This window comes from Rhea pennata, chromosome 2 (assembly GCF_028389875.1).
Source record: "Rhea pennata isolate bPtePen1 chromosome 2, bPtePen1.pri, whole genome shotgun sequence".
Classification (NCBI taxonomy): domain Eukaryota; kingdom Metazoa; phylum Chordata; class Aves; order Rheiformes; family Rheidae; genus Rhea; species Rhea pennata.
Genome location: NC_084664.1, coordinates 5,223,717 through 5,247,600, shown reverse-complemented (window position 1 = coordinate 5,247,600; position 23,884 = coordinate 5,223,717). Strand labels below are relative to the sequence as shown.

The window sequence follows — 23,884 nt, the reverse complement described above, 5'->3', positions numbered from 1 at the left end:
TAACGCTGTTCTGTGTGTCTCTTGAAGGCAGATATATTTAAGAGGTAACAACCTTCTACTGCTACCCAGAAGGAAGATGTTTCACTCCACTACAGTGAAAATTCAAGTCGTACTCATGGATGAGGAGGAGGTCTTTACATTAGAAAGGAGCTAGAGGAGATGCTCAGGATGTTCTCCTAGCTGTGTTTTCCAGATCACAATATTTACCATTATCAGAATATTCCTCCATGTCACATATTATCCATGTCAGTCATGCTATATCAGGCAGTGAAGCGTGATCTTCCAGTCAGCTTCTACTAGGTAAACTGAGGAAGAGGAGCCTCTTGTCTTTATCTGTACCAGCTTTGTACACTAAGGCACACTGTATTCCTTACAGCCAGACTTCAGGCTACTGTAGAAGCCATTCTTTCCAGGGCAACTTTTTCTTTCTTTTAGCTAAGATGTGACTCCTCAACTGTCCAAATCAAAGCAGCTAATGACTTGAGTTTAGGATCAGCTGATTACTGTCCCTCTCAAAATAACAAGGATTGTTCTCCCTCTAACAGGTGCTTCCAAGGTTAACAGCACATGTCTTCCTGAGCTCCCTATGAGACTCTGTGCTCTATTCTCTGTTCAGACCCAGTTTAGGTTTCTTCTTCTTCCTCATCACCAGTCCAGCTGGAGATACCTTATCTCCTCTCCAAAGACTATTGGAAGCTGCTGGGAAGCACCTTTGTTATCCAAGGTGCTGCCCCAATAAAAACTGGCCATCTTTGGCTTTTGCTACTTCTCCTTTCTTGGAAAGCCTTCCTTCTTTCTCCTCCCTTTCCTGATACCCCAAATAAGGCTACCATCTCACCTAACAAACTTCCTAGAATTTCAGTGATTGGGCAAAGTTGACTGTCTGTGGCTCCTTGGCAGCCAGGGAAAGGAGACAAGCACTGTGCAAGGATAGTCCACTTCTTGTAAAATGTTCAGGATAGTGACAAATCACTCCTTGAAGAGGCCTCTACATCCTTCTCTTGACTACAGAGGAAAATTGGATAACTAGTTTGGATTAAATGTGTAACTTTTAGACATTTTAGAATCAGCCAAGGTGAATCTTTCCTCAAACAAGCACCATACAAGCTGATGAAAGGTCAAAGCACACTTTCACTGCCTCCAAGCTGAGGGAGGAGGCAGTATTTCCTTGTGCATTTGCTTGCAAGTGGCAGCTCTCTCATCTCCCTATGAGTTCACTGTTTTCCTGTTCTGAGCTAGCTGGAAGCTGTGTAACTGTGGCTAATACGACTGTATTTCTGAGCAGGATACATTAACTTAGGCCCAGTATGGTGTTAACTTCACTACGCAGCTTCAAGCTACCTCAAAACAGTAGCACAGCCAAATTCACATTCAGCTGCCATAGGCCACAAAGGCAAACCCAAAGTTTTTAACTTATAGCACTTTACGGAGGCTGAGATATATTCTTAGCTGCCTGACATGCATTTGTCTTCTAACAAGAGCATAGATTTGTGCTAGACGCAGTGAAGGTCTCTTTGAAATAAACACTTGTAGGCTGAGTGGAAGCTTTTCATTTAATACACATCATGCCATCCAGTAAAAAGACTTTTGTGCCTGACTCCTGTGCCTGGAGTAGGAGCTAAACTACCATGCAGAACGTGGGATTCCATCCAAGATTAAGACACCCACATTTGGGTATCTAACAAGCATCTTAACCAACTTCTGAACCAAGGGCTGGAAACAGATGTGCACACACAGATGTATCCCTTGAGGGACATTCATTCAGGAATTGAATTAAGGGACATCATACATTCAGGAAACACTGTGGTTCCTACAGTGAATGATGTCAAATTGCTGCTACAGAATGACACAGTTCTCCCAGAAGCCCTGTGTCACATCTGCCAGACCCATGGGGACACAAACTAAACTACATAGCTATTTGTAGGGCAAGAACTGATCCACAGCTCATAAAAAACTGTGATTTCCCCTGTTATGTTACCAACACTCTCTCGTAAAGAATGCAGCAATTGGCCCTGGGTTGGCCTTGAAAACTCCTGTTCCCATGCTCATGTATGTACCACTGCATTTGAAGTTAAACCATGTACTTCCTTAGCACTCAGGCTGTAAGTAGCTAAACTTGAAAACTGTATTGTCTTCTGCATTAAAAACAAACATAAAACACAGAAAGCAGCTGAATGGAGCTGGTGCATGGCATCTGCTGGGATCTATCAATAAGTAACAACAGACCCACATGTCTGCTTGCATCTCACCTTTAATCAAAATGGAGGATTATGGAAATTCATGGGAGAATGAGGGTTTTTTTTTTTTTTTTTTTTTTTTGAGATCACAAAGTAACCTGAGCGTTTATCTGTAACATGGAACATTATGTAGAGATTTCAAAAATATTCACGAATGTTAATATATGTAGAGCTTGACACAAATCTTTAAAGAACTACCAAATTAATTTTTAAGCTTTTGCAAACAAGGATACTTGTATGTGGGGAGGAACATTTGCACTTTCCTGTTTAAGGAAAATGCTGTTTAAGAAGTTTTAAGCTATTACTATAGCTACAAAGTTTTTAAAAATAAAAACAGAGCAAAGGAAATAATCCTGTCCTCTAGTTACAACACTTCTCCAAATCCCTTAAAATAAAATTTGTTTGTCTGTGCAGAGATAGCAACTGCTGAAGTCATGCAGACAAAAAGATAATGAGCACCATTAAAATACAGTAGCATTTTCCTGAGCTGGTGGGGCTCTATCAGGTCAAGTTACCAGCCTAACCCAAATCAAAGCTTTCAAACTTTGCTCCGCTCTGTACCCCATGCCCCTTCCAGCTGCTACACACACTCTCTCTTGCTCACTGTTAAGAGGGTGATTTCACGGAAGTGTAAACCCATCTCACTCAGAGCTACCATACTCTGATGACCCCCTCAACCATGGACACATTTTCAGTCCCCTTGCTTGTGTTGGCCCTAGCACTCCTGCAATAATGCAGTAAGATGGTTCAGGGAACCAAGTTAACTGAAAATTGACCTACCAGGAAAAAAAAAAAAAAAAAAAGTTTTTCATTTTCATTTTCAGCAGGAAGGAAATGTAAGGAGGGGCTGAACTGGGGTGGTCCCAACTTAGATCAGCAGATCAGCTAAAACTGCCATGGGAGCCACCCCATCAGACTGGAACACCTTGAATGTGCATCACCCCCTCTGGGCTGCAGTCATGTAGTGGCCCATTTCTTCTTCCTTTCTATTCTTCTTCCTTTCTAGAAGCCTCTAGCAATTGAGGGGGAAGCTACCACCAAACGGCCTAGTCAGTGGGTAAAAGTGGGCACTTCTCAGCAGCTGGTGTGTAGTTATCTCTTCTCTCATTCATTCGTCAAAGCCCACATTCAGCAACAATGTGAGTCCTTATGGGATGGATGCTGAGACACAGCCAAAACACATCATGACATTTCTGGGTGCAGCTCTATTCCAGATAGTTCCTGAGACCTAAATCCTGATTTACTCAGCAAGGAACTGTAAGTAGGCCAGATTTTTTCTTCCTCCTCTCTGTTCGCAATGGAGCTGGCACAACTCCAACAACAGAAAGAATGGGAAAAAACCTAAAACATAAATAGGCCTGAACTGCTGGGCACTACCCTGAATCTCAGAGGGAAAGTCACTCCTGTCAGAGAGACAGTACAAAGCCTATGTACTTTTTATGTCCCATTGTAGCACTCAGAATAGGAGAAAGGGTAAAAGACAGAAACACGGCCTAAAAAACCTGAACGTTTCAACTGTGTGACAGTGAATGTCTAAGATGCATCTGAGAAAAGGCGAGCAACCTGAGAAGAAAAGAACTTCACATAATTACTTGCAGCCTTTATGAAGGAGCTTAGCCCTATATGATAATTTAATTCTGTAAACTCCTATACAATGCAGGGCTGGCACAATCTTTTTAAAGACAGCTGAGACCCATGCCTGCTTTTACGTATTTTTCTGCTGCTGCCCCTTTACCTGTTTGCTAAAGATGAAATTACACTGAGTTCTCGGAAGGCCAGCTGTTGACGAGACTTTAGAATTGGTAGGTACAGAGTGGAATCAACTGGTGAGAGCTTTTATTTCTGTCCCAAGGAAGCTTTTGGTCTCATTGTTATTACTACTAACATTTACTGTAGCAGCTATAGGCTCTACACAAAACTAGGAAGGATCTGCATACACATATATCATCAGGAACAGTGTAATAAAGGATCCTTTCCTTTCTATAAAACATGGTGAAGAAGAAATACAAAGAGGAGATAGGGAGGTTGCCTGAACTTACAGGGAGCATTTGTTGCGGAAATAAAAATGAAATACAGCTCAGATGTCCCAAATTATTATGTTAACTTAAGCTTAGCTTTACATCCACGTATGCTGAAAAATGACATTGAGAAGAATAAAGTGGAAAATACAGACCTTGTCATCCAGAATAGGCTCACACTGAGAATAGTTTATCTTGGAAGCCCACGTCCCATTGCCCAGGCATTCTCTGTAGGCATTTCCTGATAGGGACCAAAATAAAAGAGAGAAATGAACAGTCTATACCGAACTTTAAAAAGACTAGGAAATTCATAGATTTAAGAAAGGGTTAACAAACCAGCTTATTCACAAGGCAAAACAACCTATCCCACCTCTGTGATGACTGAAAACTAGAACAGCCTGCCAAGGAGAGAAGAGGAGAACTAAAGCAAATACACACATATTGAGATAAATGTTTTCCCAATATATATGTTGATAATGGCTTCATACAGGTTTGAGAAGGGCATCACAAGATAAATCTTAATGTAAGTATGATCTTCTGAAAAGCAATTAAATGATGAATTCAGAAATGGGCAGAGGTCTTTAGTGCCCAATCTGGCAGAATGGTAAAGTTATTACTCTGCTCTCTTCCCTCTATTTCATTGTAAACTCCAGACATTTTCCTGGAGATACTCATTTTCCAGAGTCTTCCTAGGCAATAATAAAACCTCTGCACTCTTCAGAGTTGAAAAACTGAATCAGACTCAAATACCTTTTCTCACAAGTCAGGGAAGGCTGGCCCACAAAACCTTAACATTGGCTCCCAGGGTGTCCTAGTTAGCCACAGGAAGAACCTGAAACAGGAACAAGCTAACTACATTTCCCCACTCCTGGGGCAGGAAGGCTGGGGAAGCCCTTCCTAAGGCCCCATTTCTCCCATGATGTGAGTGAAAATGAGGGATTAATTCACTGAAGCTGAGAGATTTCAAGTCCAGTTTCAATGCCATCCTGAAAAGCTCTGAGAACCACGTGCAGCAATGTCACAGGGAGGTTCAGTTTCTGGTAAGCACTCCTTTTCATCACAGGACACTCAGAGAGGAAACTATTTTGCTGTACAAGTTACCTTCTTCCACCGCTAAAAGCAATTTTTTTTTGTTTTTTTTTTTCCCCATGCGCATTTTGAACTATGTCTCAGAGACTATAATATTAAAATAAAAAAGGAAACTCAAAAGGATTCCCAAAGGACAAGCAGCTGCATAATCAACCATTCTTGTTGCCCTTTATCCAATTTCTCATTGGGCCTTTGCCATGGTCATTCAGTGCTAGTTCAACTCTATCAGGCCACAGTGCCTCTGGCTTCTGCACTGCGTCTTCCCTCCTCATTGTAATCTTTTCAGAAGAATGGTAACTTGAAAATCCTGTCAGCAGTAAATGAGCAATTTAGTTCTTTCCACGGGAGCATGGGCTCTTCCCTCCAAGGTTGAAGAGCCTCAGCACAACCCCAAACAAGCACTCACCAGTGGGAAAAGGCTCCTGTGATCTGTTGCAAACCGCAAGGACAAAGGCATCTAACTATTCCTTTGGATACACACTAGTTGACTCTCAAACACTGAGTGAAAACCCTCTGAAGTTTCTCATTATCAGACATTCAGAGTGCCTTGCCCTATTCTGTATCATCGGCATCGAGGGAGCAGGAAAATGTAACAAGGTCCCACGGAAGGCCCAATGGCTTTGCTAGCACTTGAAATCTTGTTACTAAAATGAGTGATCTGCAGTTCCATAGTCAGTCTGGGACTGCACGAATCCTACTGATAAAAAAGGTATATGCATGAATGCCAGTGATAGCAAAGTGGTTACTGGTCCCATCTTTGACCACAGAATCTCATATAGTACATAACAAGTATTCAGAAACAGATCAGGATCAGTGAAGCAAGGCTGAGGTTAATGAAGACCGTTCACTTCCACCTGCATATTGATGTGTAACCCTTTCACTTAGAATATAAAGATCCACAAAGTGTGTCTCCAAGCAGTCTTTCAAAGCAGACACAGATGTCCTACACAGATATCCTATACAGCATTCACATCAAAGAAGTTACTAGAGAACCAGTGATCTGTGTTTATGAGCTGCCACATAAAATCTCCTACAAAGTGAATACCTGAACAACAGAATGATAAAATCAAACACCAAATTTCTCTGGTCCTGTATCCTCTCCAGTATCAACTGCTTCTTGGAAACAAACATAGCAAGTAGATCTGACTTCTGGGAATGTCTCATTCCAAACTCTGTATTCCTAAGTAATTTATATCCCAAAGGAAAGGTCTTCTTTCCTTCTTCCACGTAATGCAGTTGCATTACAAAATTACTTCTAATGAAAACAAATTTCTGATCATACTGAATGTGTTTTCGTATATATGCTTTAATAACAGAATACAGTTCATTACTCAGTCTTTTAAAGGAGAAATATCTGTTTTGATGAGTAAGGTATTATTAATAGAGAGTAAGAGCCTGCTTGCAGGCACCGTGAGGAAGTGGTTCTTGTTTGAGCATAGATCCACAGCATATAGTCAGTGAGTCTAGCGTTTCCTGGGGATGTTAGACCAGTTACACATGCACTGGTAGGAGGCTTACTACACTCACAGTCAATCAGTCATATTTGGATAAATTTCCTGTATGTGCTCGTATATCTCTGCACAGAAGAGTCTGGATAAAATAATAATATAATAAATAAAATATAATAAAAATAAAATAAAATAAATAAAATAATAATAAAATAATGGTGACTTTTAATGAACAATCTTCTTAATCCTTTCTACAGTGGCAAATAGCTGCTTCTCTGCTTAGCATCCTGCCTAGCATCAAAAGCATCATGTAGAAGATGATGAAAGAATAGACACCAGACTCAAGTGATGGGCTGGGTCACTGGGACATGCAGATCCAAGCAAAGCATGGTACCAAAGAAAAGTCAGTCAGGGGATTCTACCAAAGATAGCAATGGAAAATATACCTCCATCAACTCCAGAATGAAGAGAGAAACCAATAGCCATTGATCTTACCTACAGACTTCTGTAATTTCTTTGGTAATCGACCATGCTGAAAAATATTCCTTCCCACCTGGTTTTCCAATGAGAACACAGATTAATGAGCTTTGTGTCATGTAAATTCTTGACCTTTGCTTTAAAGCACTGTGTACAGAGAGAGACTGGATTAAGCTTATTTAAAGATTCTCATGAAAAAGGAGAAAAAAGGGAGAGTCTTGAGGGAGAAAACCGTTGCAGAAACACACAATGAGTGCCTGGGAAGAAAACAGTAGACAATGATCTTTCTAGGGACACAATAGTTAATGAAAGCTATTAGCACAGTTTCTTCTCTTTCTAGTGAAACAAAAATGTTGCTAATTTTCACTGACTTACACAAGTGGCATACTGTAGAGCTCAAGATATTTTGTTTTCTTATCACTTCTTGTTCCTTACTGATTTTATTCTAAAGAAGGGATATACCAAGTAAATTAAGATGTTTGTCGTGGTTATAACTCATCATCAACCCAGCAGACAGGGAAGGAAGTAAGAGGGGTCTTCCTGAACACAAAGAAATATCCAGGAGTGCCCAGAATGTCAGTCAGGTTGTAGCTGTTAGAAAAATGGATTTCATTCCCATCAGGCCAGCCAGTATATCATATGCATTTTCATATTCTCTTAAAGGCTGATTCAGTTGTGCTGATCATGGTCATATTTTATCTGTAAGGCCAATGACAGCAATGGCAACAGTCCCAGAATCAAATACAGCAATTACAGCTTCTCAGCCAGTGTACTGCAATATGTTCCACTACTGTTTCTTCATGGAGGAGGCTATGTGGCTGTGGCTGCTGTTTTGACAGCAGGCTGACAGTGCTTGTTTCCATACACTACCCAAGATTTCATTTTAAAATTAAATTAATTCTTAAAATTAATTTTGAAATCTTTATTCACCTGCATACACAAAGACAGTGAAAGCACCAACATTTCACAGAATCATAGAATCAGTAAAGTTGGAAGGGACCTCTGGAGATCATCTAGTCCAACCTCCCTCCTCAGCAAGGTCACCTAGAGCATGGTAGACAGGGTTGCATCCAGGCAGGCCTTGAAGATCTCCACAGAAGGAGACTCCACAACCTCTCTGGGCAACATGTTCCAGTGCTCCGTCACTCTCACAGGGAAGAAATTCCCCCTCTCGTTCAGGTGGAACTTTCTGTGCTTCAATTTCTGCACATTGCCTCTTGTCCTGTCACATGGGACAACTGAAAAGAGTTTGTCCCCGTCCCCTTGACACCCTCCCTACACACATTGATCAGATCCCCCCTCAGTCTTCTCTTCCCCAGGCTGAAGAGGCCCAGCTCTCGCAGCCGTTTCTCCTAGGGCAGGTGCTCCAGCCCTCTGATCATCCTCGTAGCACGACGCTGGACTCCGTCCAGTAGATCCATGTCTCTCTTGTATTGGGGAGCCCAGAACTGGACACAGGACTCAAGATGAGGCCTCCCTAGGGCTGAGTCGAGGGGCAGGATCACCTCCCTCGACCTGCTGGCAACAGTCTTCCTAATGCACCCCAGGAGACCATTGGCTTTCTTGGCCACAAGGGCACATTGCTGGCTCATGGTCAATCTGTCATCTACCAGCACTCCCAGGTCCTTCTCTGCACAGCTGCTCTCCAGAAGGTCAGCCCCCACCTTGTACTGGTGCCTAGGGTTATTTTTCCCTAGGTGCAGGACTCTGCACTTGCCCTTTTTGAACCTCAGGAGGTTCCTCTCTGCCCACCTCTCCAGCTTGTCCAGGTCTCTCTGAACGGCAGCACAGCCCTCAGGTGTGTCAGCCACTCCTCCCAGCTTGGTATCATCAGCAAACTTGCTGAGGAGGCACTCTGTCCCCTCATCCATAGGATGAAAAAGTTGAACAGGATGGGACCCAGTCCTGAGCCCTGGGGGACACCACTAGCCACAGGCCTCCAACTAGACTCCATGCCACTGCTGACGACCCTCTGAGCTCTGCCTTTCAGCCAGTTCTCAATCCACCTCACTGTCCACTCATCTAACCCACACTTCCTGAGCTTATCTGGGAGGATGTTATTGGAGATGGTGTCAAAAGCCTTGCTGAATTTACAGCTCTTATGGATGCTAAGGTGACATACAAAGGCTCTCCATTTCTGAAAAACTTACCATGTCACAAAAACTTATCACAAAAATATAGCTGGCAAGAAAATATGAACATGACAATGAGATAATGAGACACTGTCAGGAATGGAACTGGGGAACCCTGCTGCATACAGACAGCCACCCACAGCTCAAATGGGAAAACTTTATTGTATGAAGTAGACTGACTTCCTCAACATTTTACAGTTTATTAGTAACATTGCTAGAGACTTGTCTACAAAGACCTCAGTGTTGCATCTAATGAGCAAATGGAGCTGCAATAGTCAACAGCTGTCAGCCTGACATATCTACTGAAGTGATTCTCAGATTCTTCTGCTTATGCCCCATGTTCTGAACTTAGGATACTACCTAAAGACTCATTCTTCTACTTAGCAGCCACTGAGATTTTGCGACCTACAGTAAGTCATAGTATTCAGTCAGTGTTACTCACTGTTTCAAAATTTCAATTACTTATACCAGTGTTTTACATAAAATACAGACAATCAGTGACATCAAACAATGAAAGTACGTGCACAAGTAACTGGAAAAACTTTATCAATGAGACACCACTGTGCTCTAGAGCAACTTCACAACGAAGTTTATGTTCAGTGGTTTACATCACCTTGTAAACCATACAACCTGACCGTAATTTCATTTGTAATTGTAGATAATGCTGCATTGACAAATGGAATATGCAAGAAGGAGTATTTAATGAGTGGCCTTATTTTTTATTATTATTATTGCCCTTGTTGAGGGCAATAATAGCAGTATTAGCCAGCAGTAACCTGGTCTGTACAGACTGAGCTGGTGGCAACTTTGTATTTACTCAGTGGAACTCCAAAACATGAAATAAAAGACAGGATAACAGGGAAAAGCCAGGTGTATGTAATTCTCAGCAGGAAGCTAAGCACATTTTTCCAATCATTAATGAATGAAAGACATGTCCAGACATTGCATATAAGTGCTACTATAATGGATCTTTTGTCTCTGACATGAACTAAGCTAATCTTGAAAAAAAAAATTAGACATCTTGTTATGTCTAGTGCACATAACTTTCTGACAAGGTTTACATTTCCAGTCATCACTGAAATGGAAATCTGTATTCCTCAAATATTTACTCCCTTTGTCCTAGATCTCATGCACACAGCATTGTGCCTTATGATTATGAGACAAATTCATCTGCTAATGTAGTATGGGGAATAAATAGGCAAATGAATAAATAAATAAATCAGAGTCTGTTAAATTTCAAGCTGTGCACAGCTAAAGGTATCTGACTGCTTTGACAGCTTGCTGATCCACGTTAGAAGAAGGATCCTTCGACTAAAAAAATCAATCCTCCCACTAAATAAACTCCTTCAAGCTGTGGAAAGTGGTGTTGGCGGTGACTATGGCAATCTCAGAGAATCACAGATGCAGTAAACAACTGAGGGAGTATAGTGGGTCATATAGTCCATTTTCCTGCCAATAGGATTTCTTCAGTTCAGATTAAATAGCATAAGCCCCAAGAATTTCTAGTCATTGCTATATAAAAGTATTTTCAGATAGTCTGCTAAATCTCTCTATTAGCAATCTTTTTCCTGATACAGTAGTTGACATTTCTACTCCTTTTTAAGACAACTGTCAAACTATTTTTCCCCCTCTACTATCCTCTGACCAAGCTGAGTAACTTGTTTTCCTTCTTGGGGGTGGGGAGGGGTTATGCCTGCCTACGTACAACAACCAGAGTTCGATCTTGTAATTTTAGTATACCAGTTACTCATTTTGACACTAGCCTTGTTCAGCATTTCTCATCAGTCTGTTCCTACACTAGCTTCAGGGCACAGCAAAGCAGGCCATAAAGGAACCACTTCCCAACGATGGACTACCAATGATGGTAGTGTAAGTTTGCTAATGGAAAGCAAGCACAACTAGAAGAGACAATTCCTTTCATATGTAACATTAAAACCCTTATAGGCCCTCCTGTAAAATACTGGCCTGAAAATCAGAAGAAATGTTGGATAAGACTTGTTTTTTCTCAGTTCTAGGACTGGAGCTAGGTGACATGGAGCTGGGTGGCATTTTCTCACTTGAACAGATGATTTTTGAAACACAGTTTTGGAGCAACAGAAACTCTTACTAAGTCTTGTAAATTTTATCCAAGTTTTACCCGAAAGACGATATACAAAAACTGAAGGTTTTGAAAGTTTTTAACTTGGTTTCCAAAGGGCAAGCATTTTGTTCCAAAGGGCAAGCTTGGTTTCCAAGCATTTTGTAAAGAGTCAAAAACAGAGAGGGGAAAAAAAAAAAAAAAAAAGAAAAGAAAAAAAAAAAAGCCAGCCTTGGATACTGCAACCCATCAGCTAAGAAAGGTACTTCAAACAGAAAACCAGCCAGCGTAGGACTACAAAGATGATCCGACGGCTGGAGCATCTGCCCTATGAGGAGCGGCTGCGAGAGCTGGGCCTCTTCAGCCTGGGGAAGAGAAGACTGAGGGGGGATCTGATCAATGTGTACAAGTACCTGAAGGGAGGGTGTCAAGGGGACGGGGACAAACTCTCTTCAGTTGTCCCATGGGACAGGACAAGAGCAATGGGCAGAAATTGAAGCACAGGAAGTTCTGCCTGAGCATGAGGGGGAATTTCTTCCCTGTGAGAGTGATGGAGCACTGGCACAGGTTGCCCAGGGAGGTTGGAGTCTCCTTCTGTGGACATCTTCAAGGCCCGCCTGGATGCAACCCTGTCTAACATGCTCTAGGTGACCTTGCTGAGGAGGGAGGTTGGACTAGATGATCTCCAGAGGTCCCTTCCAACCTTACTGATTCTATGATTCTATGAACTTCTTATTGCAAGTTTCTCTCAGTGTTTCCTTCATGAAACAAACTAAATTTTTATCGGATTGTTCATAGACAACAGTAATGCCCATCATGACTTGATGAAAAACTTCAGTTTTACTTGTGATTAAACTTTTCCACTACAGATCATTTTTATTCATTTAAAAACAAAGTTCAAAATAAAACATTTCCCTTGAATCAAGCAAAATATTTTCTCTCAGATGCTCACCCACTCTGACCCACATAAATTCAACAAAATTGGATACGTGGGGTATGCATACCTTGGGTTGGATACTCAGATTTCATAGCATCCAGATCAAATGAGATATAAAAAACCCTGTGCTTCATAAAGGATATGTCACTTTATGAGTACACTATTTTTAGCCCTTTTTCAAAGTCTCAGAAAAACACCAAGTCACTAAAAATAAGGACTGAATCATGAGCCATAAATTATTTATTGATGTGCCATCCTTCCTGCCTGAGGTCTTTGGTGGGTTTCTTCTGATTGTTGCAATGACAAGTTAGAGATAGATAGGATTCACAGTGCACCAGTGCACTGCTTGCTCTTTCTAGAAAACATAAGTGACAATGGTAGCATTCTGGTATAACTGCAACAGCAGCCAGAAGACCATGAGTTTGAAAAGAAAAAAACTCTCTCCACATCCTTTATTTGTGAAGGAATGATAGTCAGAAAAACAAACCAGTTCTCCAGCTAATGCTTAATATCTTGTACATCAGCCAACACTGTTTGAAAGCCAAGCTTTGTACAAAGAGAAGGCCTCTTAGATGTCAAGTGTTTTTATTTGGCATGCATCTAAAATGATAATGCACTTATACATTCCCCTAGAGAAATATTTCTGATCTCACCTTGTCAAGCTCACCAATCTGATGTCCAGGCTTTCAAGCACACAAGAAGCTTTATTCAGCTTCCTATTGTTTCTCTTTGCCAGAAATCCTTAAACACTTTATGAGACGCTCAAGCAGACAAAGTATGCTCACTTACTGTATCATTTCCCTATCTGCTAAAGAGGTCAAGTAATTCACAGAGGTCATACAACCTGTTAAAATCGAAGGCAAGAATAGAACCTTTCAGAAGTTTAGAAGACCTCCAGACTGCTCCAGTTCTCTCTCCTCAGAGAGAGAGGGGAAAAAAAAAATTATAGCCCAAGGCATTTGGAATAATCGTTCAGATTCTAGTCTTGCCCATACCCTTGTCACACCCACACATAGACCCTCTTTCTCACATAGGCAGCACCTCTGAACACTGTAAGACAATGTTACTTAGGTAAGCTCAACAGTTTTAATGCTTGCTGCAGTGTAGGTTTACAAAATGTCATCCAAGGTATATGGTTCTGTTACTCTGTACCTCTTTTTCCATTTCCCATTTCTTCTGATAAGTGTTGAGATCCAAGAATCAAAAAAGTAACTCTTTTTAACTCTGCTCAATGAAATATCTGTCAATACAAAACTAAGTACACATTCTTTTTGACTTTCCCATTTCCTGTAAGTAAACCCCACACAGCACTCCTTAGGAAATACAAATACAAATTCTCACAATGTTTTTCATTCTTTTGAGTCATCCATCCTTAATCAAAAGTGTGCCATAAAATACATCTCTTTGATTCCATGCATATTCTGTTTCTTTTCAGTTTCATTTTGAACTGTTTCAGGATTGAGCTGTGCACAATGGCAGGGAATCCGAAAATACCCCTTCACAGAACAGTCACTCCTTAGAAGGATGTTTCAGAAATTATCCTGGAAACTGCTCTCATTGCAACATATTTTACAACTCCTATTTGGAACCCTTCTCCAGCCCTTCTAATTCATCAAAACAGAATTATTATCCCTATGTAAAATTATTACCCTTATATACTATTATTTCCTTTAGGAAACCATTTTGTGGCTTGTGATTAAGAAAACTCCTGTTCTGAAATCCCAGGAATATTCTGTTATAGCAATGACTGAGCAAGAAGACAGAGATAGGTAAACATGCCCACCAGCATTTGATAAATGCCCAGCTAATCCTGCAGTCACAAACATGCAAGTGCACGCTTGTTTCTTTTTTGTACTGATTGACATGACAGAATTTGGCTCACCTATGTCAAAAGCACTAAGGAAGAAAAGAAATGAGAATGACCCTCTCTTTTCAGTGTCTGATAAATAATACTGCAGTGTTTAGAATTAGAAATGTAAGCTGTAATAGCTTGCAAAAGTCATCCTGTCAACAAAACTGGAGGTTACTTTCTTCCTATATTGTGTTACTGTGATGAACTTGACATGAAGATGAAGGGGGAATCTGGAACTTCCTGAAGCTGTTTGCACTTTGCAGCTAATTCTCTGAGACAGCATGCACACAAATATGCATGCACACAGAATTTGATGGTTTTCATTTCAGATTTGTATGCATTTTTAGACAGAAAAGAAGAGGGAGATTATAAAGCAATTTATATTGAATTATTTCTCAGGTTATTACCTTTTCCCTTCACTTATTTGTCACTACACCAAAAAAAAAAAAAAAAAAAAAAAAAAAAAAAAGGCAAGAACAAACACCTACCCTCTTCATTCTAGCTGAACAAGAAAGAGAATTTATTTAACTCCCCCAAAAATGATATGAGAAGAAAGTCTGAAATTCATGCTGGGCTTAAGGCTGCCACACACATCTATTCAAATTAATCTTTGCTGTCAGCTATCACATGCAGGAAAGATGAACCACTTGGTCACTCATGTGTCTCTGCTTCAAATGTTTATTTTGATTTTACTACAGAATAAGTATTCAATAACCACAGGAGCAATCTCTCTTTATTCCTGCCCTATTCTTAAACATCTCCCTACTTATGAAAGTGATCTTAAAATTAAGATCCATAAATTCTGATGTCCCGATGCAGGCGCCCACATGTGAGTGAAGGTTTTAATTCACATGGTGCTAGAGAGACTAGTACTAGACTCATACTATTTGAGATGTCCTATAGTCTTGAAGGCATGCATTCAACCTAGGGCAGCTCACACAGCACAAGATTCCTAAGTTTAAGCAAGTGAATTGATCCCCAGTCAATTCAGTCAGAATTGTCTAGATAGATATTTAGTGGATCAACAGCCATCTACTTTATGGAACTGAATTTTCTCTTTGTTCCATTAACTAGATGTACTTTGACAATAAGGGAACTTAGATGCCTAGAACATATACACAGCTTCACACAGACAACTAAATTCAGGTGTCTAGGCTAAACAAAATCTTGGCCTGGGTGGCTGTTTGGTCTGATGTGGAACCACCAATCTTACATCCTGTTTTAAACACTTCCCTCACTTGAAGCCTGGATGATTCAGTTGTTTCAAGAAAGATAGGCTATCATCCAAATAGAAATCATGGAGATTGTGCACAAATTATTAGGAAAATTGTGGCTTGGAACATGTGGGAATATCCATGTACACAGACTCTTACAAAACACCTGAAAGAGAAAGGATTAGTCCAAGAAAATATTCACTGCTGGTTAATCCAATAGCTCATTAACTCTCCAATTGTTCTGTAGTAGCAGTGATTTATTGTGAAGCACTAAACCTGGAGGAGATAAGTCATTACCTAGGGTTGAAGCAGTTTCTTTTCTGATTCTGAGAGCTTAGGAGAGCACAGAGCTATCAAGTTCCCTAACTAGCCCGCTTCAGGAATGCTATCAGGGCACTGGCTGATAATGATATTTGATCTTCATAGTAATTGCCTCTTAGTTGAAATTCAGAATTCAATTAGTCAATTAACATGATTACTTAAGACACAGAGAGATAGCAATGACAACAATGAGAGGTGTTAACTGTTCTTTATTACCCATAGATAGAGCACAGTGGAAGTGAGAAGCAATACAAACTGATGAACATGGTAGTGGGACAGAGGAGAAAGGAGCTTGAGTATTCTATGGCAGCTGACTCTAGAAGACAGTTTGTGCAACCTGCTGAGGTAAATGAGTCCCAGTGTTCAGCTTCCCCCCTAATTTAATTTCTGCTGAGGTAAGTGGGAGTGTGGGGAGCAATGTTCTTCACTACCTGCAGTTTATTCAGGAATCTGCTGACTTTATGGAATATAAATTGTGATCACACAAGCAAAACAAAGCAGCTGTGTGAATGTTTCATGATGGAGCATACAAAGTCAATGTTCATCAGGAATCCTGACCTAGTTCCAGCTAAGATCTCTGTAAAAATAATGAGAAAGGTTGCTGAGAAAGGAAGGAGAAAATAGGGATGTTACTGGATTCCAAAATGTGCGTTTTCACTTGGCATTTGCCAATATGGTTCAAATACCTTGGGATGTGGAACTCAGATGAAATCTCAATCTGACAGCAGAGGCTGTGAGATGGAAGCAGCACACAGGAGAGAGCAGGGCCTTCAGAAAATGGGTGACTCAAGAATGCAGGGAGAGATATCACGCACGACACATGACACTAGCCTTGAAAACCTGACTATCACAGAGTCAGCATTTGGGTTTTGTCTGTGCCCCAGTAACTTTCATTAGGAACCAAAAAAGTTGCCTAGATTTACAGGGATATTTTATTGATTGTATCCTTTATGTTAAACTCTTGCCTGGATCATAGATCTAGCATTTTAAAATAGTCATTGCATTTTGGAAAGTTAAGAGTCTAACAGGATGATTCAGACAGATCCTGTCACACTTATATATCTAAGGATGTCAATGTGGTTCTATTAATTTATGCTGGATTTGGTTGCCAGAAAGCACCATGTCGTCCTTATGCCTAAATATCCAGTAGGGGAGCACAAGGAAGAAACAGGCTGTCTTAAAAAAAAAAAAAAAAAAAGGCGAGCACAAGACTACTTGCCAGAATCATTGTCTGCCAGCTTTCAGAACTAAATCTGATACAAGAGCATAAAAATTCAGGATGCTTCTTGGCAGATATGACTCCCTTTTGCTAAGCCACAATTCTTTTTCTAAAAATGTAACTTTGAAAAGATAAGAATGGACACGTTCAACTATTTTCTGTGAAGACAGCCTGATTCTTCTTAATATAAAATGTCCCCTAACTGTACTATCCTACAAGATGAACAAAACACTCAGTTACACCAAGAGCTTGAATTTTGACTGTGGAGATGACTGCTGATGTGACAGAATGATCTTGGATCATAGCTCCTTTAAGCCACCACAAACTGGGTTTGTATGAAATAAGAACGTGAAGTTTCTGCAGATGTAAAGAAATAAAACAATAATTCTAAGTCTTAACGTCCTATTACACCTAATAAAGGCAGTACACTTTCTGTTGATTCTCCCTCCCTATAAAAACCCTCTTTCTCCCACTAGGGATCAGGACTAGGAAGGTTTAAAAACAACTGAATGGATGTTCTTACAAGAAGAAAACGAATGACCATCTCAAATCTTTCTTCCTTCTTATATAGCCATAAAGAAGAACAGAAAATACTCATTAAAGGGATGTCTTTACAAAAGGGCTTGAGCTCCAGTTTTGCCACCCTGACTGCCAGTTTTTGTCTTCCCATCCCAGATGTAGGTTTATTGAATAAATAACATGAACCAAGCATAGTACTACAGTGGGGAACACTGTGTCCGCAGATGTTTTAACTGATAAGAACGGCAGCAGACACAAGCTAACTTTGTAGATAAGCCACATGCTACACTGCTGATGTAGCAACTGGTTAGGAATTGAATTTGAAAGTCAACCAACTGCTAAAGCACTCAGGGCTTCCCTTCCTATGCTCTATATTACTGCTTCAGCTACTGTAAACACTGCAGCATTTGCATGTTTTTTTTCCAAAATGTATTATTAAACATGCATCAGGTGCCAATCTTTTCCTCTAACATAGCATGTGCCAAAACTTAGGTAGAATCAGAAGCCTGATGAAATAATGTTTCATCTGATGTACATTAGTATTGGACAGATACTAGAAAATTATATGATCTACAAGTAATATCACAGTGGGAGTGAAAAAGTATGAGACCGGTTTTGTGACAGAGCTGTAAAGAACTGCATTGTTTTTGGAAGGTTGTTTTCATATACACACCACCTTCTGAATCAAAAAAGGCAGATTAAATACATGCATTTTGCACTCTGAGTGCAGTATGGGGCTGCCTGCAGTTCTCTTTGGTCTCTTTCAGTCCAGTTTCCCAAGACATCTCCCATCTTCCACCTAAATGAACCTTGTCCTCAGAAGAAGCCCCTTGTGCACAAGGACCAAAATGATCATGTATGGGTCAGAAAGACCATGCATGATCTGTAACGAGCTCAGGTAAAGGTGAAAGAGAAGAAAATGCTGTTCCTCTGACATAACCTTATTAATACAATGTATTGCTCATCTGGAAAGCCTGTTGTTATGTGGGAAGGTGCTTTCCTATCACCTGATAATTATTGTCTTTTTAGGGGTTTGAAAAGGCATGGAGGGGGAGAAGGGGAATTTTAAAAACTATTCTAATTTTATAGCATATAATGGGTGTTGTCAGCACATGCTGTGATAGTCTAAAAAAAGCAGTTTACGAACCTCATTTCTTGGTTAAGTTTTCTGATGAATGCTGTTTAAGAGCCTGAGCTCATTTTGGCTAGGAATAATTGGTAAACTGTATCTGAACCATCCCATGTGGCTTTACATTTACCACAGCTTGGCAAACGTGGTATGGCAGCTTCACTACTGCACACCACTCTTCAAGGCCCAGATACATTGTGATTTCATTGCTCTTTCACATTCTCCAAAAAGCCCCACCACATAAAAGCATCAGGGTTTCCAACCAGCCAGAGAGCCATTTGGTTAATGCAACACCTCTTGCATTTAATCCTCTGTATGCAAAACCATCTTCTGGTGGAAGCCCACCTCAAGGAAAGACTAAAGAGAGTGGCTGCTCTGCAGAAGGGAGGTTCTTATATTTCTCTCTCAGCATCAGAGCCAAGGTAAAACAGAAGCATCAGGTCAAAGGGCAAGAAGACACAGAGTGGTTGAGATTTTAGCAAATGTTGCATTGAACAGTGGTATTTATTTGTGTGTGGAGAGAACAGAAACTGTGCTCCCAGATCAGTACTGGAGGAGAAGAGACTGTTCAAATAGGCTCTGCCATGGGTCCTTAAACACCACAGATAATCCAAGAGAAGAGAATTATATGATACGCGCTTCACACAAACATCCTCAGTGTCTCTCGTGCATGATCTACAAGCACCATGTCCGAAACACTAAAGTTGTGATTCCTCTGTGTGTTCAAAACCAGTGCTGCCAAAGTTGGCAAAACACACTACTCCCTTGGATATATTTGCTACATAGCTCTGTGTCTACAAGAAAGTCGACTGAAATGACTAAATCGTTTCCTACTGGCACAAAACACTGCACACCTGGCAAATACTGCACACCCAGTTCTCAATCGTTACAAGCACTGCACTGACACAGAATATAAATCTTACACTGGTGATATAACTCTTTTCTTTGTGCAAAAGAGACAGAAGAGCTCCCATAGCATCCTAGACACTTCTCTGAGCACTAAAAATATGAGAGAACATAAACATGAATGAGGCACTGTGGAAAGGAAAGAGGGAAAGAAGGAGGTGAGGAAACAAAGACAGGATTCTCACCCCAGCACTATCCCTAAGCAAATGATACATCCAGCTAGGGTGTCAGCCAAAAACTTTTGGTGGAGGGAAATCCTACAGACATTTCAATGAGGATAGAAGAGATGGTGATGCTTCAGCACATATCAGATTTACAATATAATAGAGATATGTCTGCACAAAGGGATCAGAAGGCAAGATGCCGTAGAAAGCGCCCTATCATTCAGCAGCTCACTGCTCACTCTTTAAGCGATTGCTTCCTGTCATGCTGGCATGGCGGAGAAGCACTAATGGAATGGCTGTTCACAGTGAGAGTGCAAGAAGAGGATTATTTTTTCAATATAATGAGAAATAGAAGGAGGGGGGAAGTGTCTTTAAGAAGATTTAGAATTTCCTTTCAGTAAAGACAGCAATAATGTCAGACAAAATATATCGCAAAGTGTTCATTCTTCTAGGTGAAGTATTTAGTGCTCACCATTCACTTCTGTTTAGACCAGAGTCTCCAATTTAGACACTTTTACCTTCCCTGGTAAAAAGATTTTCTCTTATGAAAAGAAAAACCGTCACTGAGCACTCATATATTACATTTGTAATGTGTCTGCGGCAGATTTATCCCCAGTTTCATTTCAGTGATGTAATAACTCCAACAGAGAGCAATTAAGCTTTAACTATTTAACCACCGGGTATTCAAATGAGGACTGCTTACTTCATATTCTGTTTGGTACCAAACCACAAAATCTTAAAGCCCAACTTTCCCATGAACAACTGCAATGTACAGAAGAAAAATCAAGATGTGTCAATGAGCAGATAAACCACAATAGACTTCAATGAATCCAAAACACATGAAAATGGATCTTTAATTTATAACATTTTTCAAAGCAACACGACTTGGAACCCATCTGCCAAATAACAATGAGAAACTGGCTTATGTATCAAACATGGAAGTGATGACATCAACCTTGTTTAATCTGATATATGAATCAAGGTGATATTTGTAGGTATTTGTTTTAGGATGTAATTTTGATTGCCTTTAGAAAGCAGTGAATTACATGTTATGGTGATACAACCTTCACATGCATGTTACAGCTGGGGAACCTGAAAGTTCTTCCCAAATGAAAATGGGAAGACATCTGTAGTGCAACATAAATCCACTGCCTGAATTTTGTATCTCAGCAGATTAAGTAATATCAGCTGCCAAATGAGCAGTCAAATCCTCAAGCCTCTTTTGTAAGAAGAGTAGTAAGTAACTCCTATAATATCTAGCAGAAATGTGCATTTTGATCAAATGTCTCAAGAGAACAAGTAAGTGAAGTTCTACTAAGCTCTAACACTATTTGTGTCCATTTTTACTCTAAGAATTTTTAAAAAAATATTGCAGTAGGGAGACCTGGTCTCTCTAACTACTATTCTTTCATCTTGCTGTCACAGAATAACACAAACTGCCAAAGACTTCTCTGGAACACCTACAGCTCACTAGATGGTGGATAGTAGCAATTTACCAGGTTATCCTTCAGTATCTGTTCTCAGAACAGATTTGCTCTTCTATATCCCACACCACAGAGGTGGTGGTATTCACCACCTCTGAAGACATACAATTCCACTTGTGAGTCAGAAGTTACCTCTAGACAACATAAAAGAATAGCCAATAGTGGAATAAAAGATAAAAAAATAAAAATAAAGTAATAAAATATAATATAGAGTTCCATAATGCTAAGTTCTAATTAGATGTCCCAGCATCTCAGCCAGTCTGGGAAGGCTGCCTAATTAGCTGCCAAGCTTTTTCAATGAATTCCTCGAGCTCCCTCTTTTGCTTGTTTTATAATGAGGGCTCTCAAAGCTCATTCAAGCTGCCTGTCCTTTTCTAGGTCAGAGCGGAACAGTCTTTCCTATTTGTCTATCTTAAAATATTCCTATTTTTCCTGTATTTGCTTATAAACATAGAAAAGCATAGGTTTAAAAGGACCTCTAGAGAACACGTGGTACAACTTTCTGTTGAAGATAAAGTTTTACAATGCTGTTTCAAATTGAGTTTTAAATATTTCCCATGAGGGAGATTCTACCACTTCTCTGGGCAACATATTCCAATGTTTATTTGTTCATACAATGAAGTTTTTTTTCCCTCATATCCATATGGAATTTCCCTGCAAATAAACTGTGCTTGCTGTCTCTTTTCCTGTCCCTGTGTATTTTTGTGAATACAGTACCAAAGGTTGCTCTACTCATCTTGGGGGCCTTCTGCTGTACCCTCTCCAAATTTCCAATGTCTCCCTTGAACTGGGGGATCAAAAACTGGACAGAGTACTCCAGTTGTGGCCTAAAAAGTGCTGAGTAGACTGCAGTGATCACATCTATTGATCTGCTGGCTACACTCTTGCTGATGCAACCAGGACAGTTTGCCTTCATTAGTACAAGGATCCATGTTGTTATTGCCTTATAATCAGGTATTGGGACACCAGAGCCAAGCCTATGTCAGAAAATCAGGGGTACTTCCTCCATACATGACTTAATTAGCATTTCAATTGCATTCCTTGATTAGATTATACTCCTGGCTTCACCTTTCTCTTCCTCCTTCCCACTTCCCCCATTGAGAGCCTCATAAGACACAACAACATCATTTCATAAGGTGCTTAAATGCGCAGACCTCAGACTACGTTTCCATCCTCACTTCGCATTACCAAACACAATACAATATAGAGAGATACTCAGACTGAGCAGCAATCTCTGCATAATTTTAGGAAGATCTAATCACTAGTAGAAGTAATATTTTATAGATGATTTCACAGACCCCTGCAGATACACATTACTAGACAGACACAGGATTCCCTGTTTCTACACTTAGCTTTACAATGGAGGTGCTGCAAGATGGTGAAGAGGCCACCTTGAGACTCTCAAGGCATCTCCTATGAGTCTAGTAAAATTACACTAGGTGCTATGCATGGACAGATGAACTTAGCCCCAGCAACTGCACTGTGCACAATCCAGTTTGCTAAACATAAGCCTCTCTGAGAGGACCTGCGGTATCCCACATGATACCAGCTATTATTCCAAACAAAAATATACCTCCCTTACATTCTGGGTCACACCTGCCATCCCTGTGAGGATATTCAAATGGCAATAGACACTTGCGGATTGGCAACTGAATCCTGCCTTTTGCTTACACAGAAACATTTTAGAATCTGACATCAGGGTACCCAGAGATGGATACTTTCTTGAGTTGCTATATCTAAAGGTGGGTATGCCCAGATTGTCATCTGGCCTATGCTTCTTCCTCCACTGACCAGAAAGGGAATTGAGATGAGTGGTTTAGTCTAGTAATCATTCAGATATACCTAAGATTTAGTGAGTAAAATCCCACTTTATGTACATTGTCCAAATAAGAATTTTTTTTTGACCTTGAGGTACAGCAAGTACGTTATCTAGCACTGAGCCCAGAAGAATTCTGGGACTAATAAAACCTAAACCAAATGGTACCATCTTTTCATGAAGGGTGTAATGCAGGAAAGTCATTTAGGGCACATATAGGGCATGCAGCAGAACATATCTATAGAAGAGACGTAAAGTTAACAGTTCTTGAGTCTGGACTTTGATGTCTCAATGGTTTGAGCAGGAGTAGTGATTAATTAATATCTACAAAAGAACATCCTGAGTTTTCCAGATTAGATTCTTTCTTCTGAAGTAGTATCTGGAAATTTTCTACAGCAATGACTGCATTTGTAATTGAAGGAGCCTCAGTCAGAGGTCCAAGATTTATTGTGCTATCAGATGCACTCTAGTAAAACTGAAAACAGGACCTTTCCCAAATTTCTATGAAGCTAAGGTTATGAAAAAACAGTACAAGAAGAAGTAACTGAGTACTAGAGTGTGGGATCCAAGCTGGTCAGTGATAACATTGCAAGTAGCATAGCAGAAAACGTCACAGATCCCTGCTAGTAAAGAACGTAGTTGTTCCAGGACATACTTCCATTAGCTTCCATCAAACCCTCACAGCATAGAACAAACCTGTGTTTACAGAGAAGTAATGAACACAGTGAGCACAGCAGGGGAAGACGGTTCTTCATAAGTTCTACTAACAAAAACATTGATTGGGGGGGTTACCACAGCCAAACACTCATTTCACCTGCTATAACTTACAAAGAGAGGTTGGCTGC

At 40.3% G+C, this 23,884-nt stretch overlaps 1 protein-coding gene across 2 annotated transcripts in view; it reads right to left on the bottom strand.

The window, feature by feature from the left end:
* LOC134135955 (corticotropin-releasing factor receptor 2) overlaps positions 1 to 23,884 on the bottom strand; it is a 145,841-nt gene that overhangs the window by 62,473 nt on the left and 59,484 nt on the right. For both annotated transcript variants that reach the window (XM_062567643.1, XM_062567644.1), the window contains one exon: positions 4,411 to 4,496. In XM_062567643.1, coding sequence (XP_062423627.1) covers positions 4,411 to 4,496 — 86 coding nt within the window. The remainder of the gene's footprint in view (positions 1 to 4,410; positions 4,497 to 23,884) is intronic.